Below are 3,794 nucleotides of genomic sequence, written 5' to 3'. Positions count from 1 at the left end.
GTTGCTTGAGGCCACGGTTTGAAGGTCTTCAATGTCTACAGTCTTCTGCCTTTTACATGCAAGTATAACGCTTACACCGCCTCGGGTCTAAACTCAAAAACTAACATTAGTGGCACCAAATAAAACCCACAATACCAGAAGTGTTAGCCACAATTGAATTGAAATATGATAAAATAAGTAAGTTACCGAACAATATCTAATTATATTTCTCACGGGTAAGTACAACAACATTTAACTCAAGATGTGTTACAACTACATGTACCTTCGTTTGTGAAGGATCGACACAATCGTTCTCTGCTCGAGGGTTCTTTCTGGTCCTTCTTTCGGGACATTTCCTCTTTGTGTGCCCAGTGCGCTTGCAACAGGTGCAACGCCTACCCTTCCCATGCATAGTCTTTTCTATCTTTGATGCTCCTTTTGATTTCACAACCTCTGGGTCCTTAACAACACCCTTCGCATCCTTTATCCCATCTCTTGAAGTGCAAAACTTACAATCTGCCTCTAGGATTTCACACAGGCTAACTATTCCATCCATTGCCTTGTGAAACATCACCCAAGGAAAAATAGCCACTGTGATGCAGAATATAGTGCACCATGGCGTAGTAAGTAACCCCTCTCGCTTGACTCCTCCCAATTCTCAACATATTTGTCTAAAGATTCTGCATCCAATCTCCATCGCTTCAGAACTAAGGGTTCTGGAATCTTTGCAAGGTGCTCAGCTTTCATCATGAAGAACATGTGTCTACAAGGATACCCATTTTTCGCCAAATGTTACACTGGCATTCTAGTTTTCTTGACGCCCTACCAAAACATGCAATTATGAGCATGTTCGGTTTCCTATACTCCTCTAAAGTGTACACCATGGTGTTGAGGCACCTCCTTTTCCTCACTAGATTAACAGCTCTAGCCTTTTCTATTTCCTTCTTTACATCCGAAAACACCTCCCTCGTATACACCCTTGCGGCAACAGACTCGATTGATTTGAGACAAGTGGTCATCACAGGCACAGTGTGTATGCAGTTGAATTGGAGGAGAATTTCCTTGTTTCTATATTCGCGTACTGCTAGTTCCAAGTTCTGGCTCATCTCAAGTATACTGTGGGTTGACTTGGAGAACTTGTTGACGAATGCATTAATCCCCTCACAGCGTGATGTCGTTAGAAATCCCGCACAAAACTTGTCGGACAGGTACGCATTTGCCCACATTTTTCTCTTCTCATGCATTTGGTTGGCCCACAAACTATCCTTCAGCCCAAACTCCTCAAGCACATCCTCCCAATCCGCCTCAAATTCGGCAATCTCCATCTCCGAGTACAGCCACCGCTTGAATAAGACCTTCAAATTCTCGTCCTTCATGTTGGAGGTAACATTCCTCTCTACATGCCATGCACACAACCGGTGTATCGCTTCAGGTAAAACTTCCTTGACAGCCTTAATCATCGCTATATCTCCATCTATTATAACTACCAACGGCTTCTTCCGACACATCACCTCTAAAAGATTCTCTAACATCCAACGATACAAGGAAACACTTTCATCCATTAATAACCCAAACCCAAAAATTGTCGTTTGCTTGTGGTTATTTACACCAAAGAAAATAACAACGGGCCTCTTGTACTTGTTTTTCCTGTAAGTAGAGTCGAAGACTAACACATTGCCAAAGTATTGGTAGTCCGATCGGCTTGCACCATCAGCCCATATCAAATTCCCCAGCCTTTCGTCGGCAATCATGTTGTACCTTGCAACTGACATCGAGTCCGAATCATCCTTTCCTTCAAGATATACTAGGGCTGCATTTGCATCACCATCCACTATTTTTGCCCACCTCGCCTTGTCAGCATAGTTATATGCATCCTTCTTCAAGAACCCAAACAAGGAGTACCCTCCGGCAACACCAGCCATATATCCCAGTATCTTCGACGTTGCGATTCCATGCAAGCATCCTATCTATCTACGCCTTAATTAGCTGCCTCATTTAATTCACGGTGACTCGCTAACAAGTGTACCATCCCAACAGGTGCCAATTCATGATTGTGCTCCATCACTACTTTCCTTACCTTCCAGTTATTCTCATTCTCGTCCAAGTACACCGACAACTTTGCTTGGCAGCCAGTTCGGGTCTCTGGTTTGTGCATCCTCCTTCTGTCTATTCTATTGTAGTGTTTAGTCTCTCTCAGTCCTTCCCTATTGCAGAAAAACCGATATCTCACCAACTTTCCATCACAATCTTTGCCAGAATCACCCTTCCGCACCCCAAATCCATGACATCTTCCATATTTGCGGTAAGTTTCATAGGCATCATCAACACTATCCCAAGCCTTTTTTAGTAAATCAGCCACGCTCAACCCGGCAACATCTCCATGTTGAACCATGTCATCCTCATCATCATCCTCAAAGCTATTATTATCGTCAGTAAATTGCCATTTCGGATCGACATATGTCCCACCAGCATCACCCCCACCTTCCCCAACTCCTTCACTAGGACTACCATTCATCTGGACATCCGCAACAGAATATAATATGCCCTACCATGCTCTGCACCAAGCTGCAGTTTGATTTTTACAACTATTAATTTAAATTACCACAACTCATATAACAAAAACTTTTAGTACTTTCTGTTGTTATGTATACTTATTATAAAAATATCACAACTCTAATGCTCTCCACGCCAATCAAACCTGTTCAACTCACCCTATTTCAACTCTCCCAACTTTTTCCTGACGGCTTCGACTATTGAGATGCTCCGACTTATTCAACAACACTACAATAGAAAGGGATCAATAGCTTACACAATAATGTAGACTGAATGCTTACCTCAGACTGGGTGTCCTCCGCAGTCCCCAAATGTAGAGAGTAAAGTCCAGGAACAACATTTTCGTCCACCGGCATCACGTCACTTTGGTTGATGACCACTAAACCCTCTATCGATGAACCCCAATGTCTGTTCCTCACACCTATCACAAGCTTGCGGGAACCGAACCTATCATGTAACCTTTCAAGTGACTTTTCAATGGTTCAATGATCCATTCGAGATTGAATTGTGTTTGAACCAATTTAATTAAATATAATATGAAATTCTTAAAAATGCAATATATAAGTTCAACTATTTAAATTTCATGTTTTTAGACTAATAAAATTTAAAATTTCACAATTTTCTTTAACAACTTGGCCAAAATTTGCAATTAAAAGTTCACAAACAAGTTCATACAACAAGACAGGAATACTAAATAATTCAGAAAACAGTAAACACGCTAAAGGAGCTCATGAATCATGCTGCATATAATCCTTTTATGTTTGCAAAAATTTGAAAAATGATCCCAATCTTCATTGTGCTTGAAAATTCTATTCCTATAACTTCGCATAAAGTTAAATCGAATGTTAATTTTACAAAATAAATAAATCTGAATACATATATAATATACACCAAGACTTCCTGCTGGATCAGTTCCATGAATCATGCTGAGTATAATTCTAAGCCATCCTTAAGAAAAGTTTCAAGGAAGGATTTAATCACTAAGAAAACACACTAAACTCAGAAAAATTAACAAAAATCAACAACAATTAAGTCATGAGTAATAATAACTCAGAACTAACTCAACAATCAACATTTAACCAAAAAACTAGCACCAAATCAAGAGTCAGAGCAAAATTAAAATTAACTAAGAACCGATGGAGGCTTACCAGTGGTGAAAAAGACTGAGCTTGGAGACGGGGGAGAACTTTAAGAGAGACACAGCCACGCCGAGGAGAGAACGAAGACAACACCAATGACAACACGGATGACCGCAAGCAGAG

At 40.6% G+C, this 3,794-nt stretch overlaps 2 protein-coding genes across 2 annotated transcripts; both read right to left on the bottom strand.

Annotated features, from left to right (window-relative positions):
• LOC107620503 (protein FAR-RED IMPAIRED RESPONSE 1-like) lies at positions 550-1,901 on the bottom strand. The gene is made up of 2 exons (XM_016322653.1): positions 877-1,901; positions 550-742 (listed from the first exon to the last, which is right to left on the bottom strand). Exons 1-2 carry the CDS (start codon positions 1,899-1,901, stop codon positions 550-552), a joined length of 1,218 nt encoding a protein of 405 aa, XP_016178139.1.
• On the bottom strand, positions 1,958-2,888 carry LOC107620502 (protein FAR1-RELATED SEQUENCE 5-like). The gene is made up of 2 exons (XM_016322652.1): positions 2,814-2,888; positions 1,958-2,494 (listed from the first exon to the last, which is right to left on the bottom strand). The coding sequence occupies exons 1-2, from the start codon at positions 2,886-2,888 to the stop codon at positions 1,958-1,960; spliced, it is 612 nt and encodes a 203-aa protein (XP_016178138.1).

Source organism: Arachis ipaensis, chromosome B10 (assembly GCF_000816755.2).
Source record: "Arachis ipaensis cultivar K30076 chromosome B10, Araip1.1, whole genome shotgun sequence".
NCBI lineage: Eukaryota > Viridiplantae > Streptophyta > Magnoliopsida > Fabales > Fabaceae > Arachis > Arachis ipaensis.
The sequence above is the reverse complement of the archived record's forward strand: the minus strand, read 5'-3'. Positions and strand labels throughout refer to the sequence as shown.

Coding starts and splice junctions, on each gene's coding strand:
- LOC107620503 (XM_016322653.1), bottom strand. CDS start 1,901: ATGGCTGGTGTTGCCGGAGGGTACTCCTTGTTTGGGTTCTTGAAGAAG. Junction 743..876: donor AATCTAGTGAGGAAAAGGAG/GTGCCTCAACAC, acceptor GTATCCTTGTAG/ACACATGTTCTTCATGATGA.
- LOC107620502 (XM_016322652.1), bottom strand. CDS start 2,888: ATGCCGGTGGACGAAAATGTTGTTCCTGGACTTTACTCTCTACATTTG. Junction 2,495..2,813: donor CGGAGGACACCCAGTCTGAG/GTAAGCATTCAG, acceptor GCGGATGTCCAG/ATGAATGGTAGTCCTAGTGA.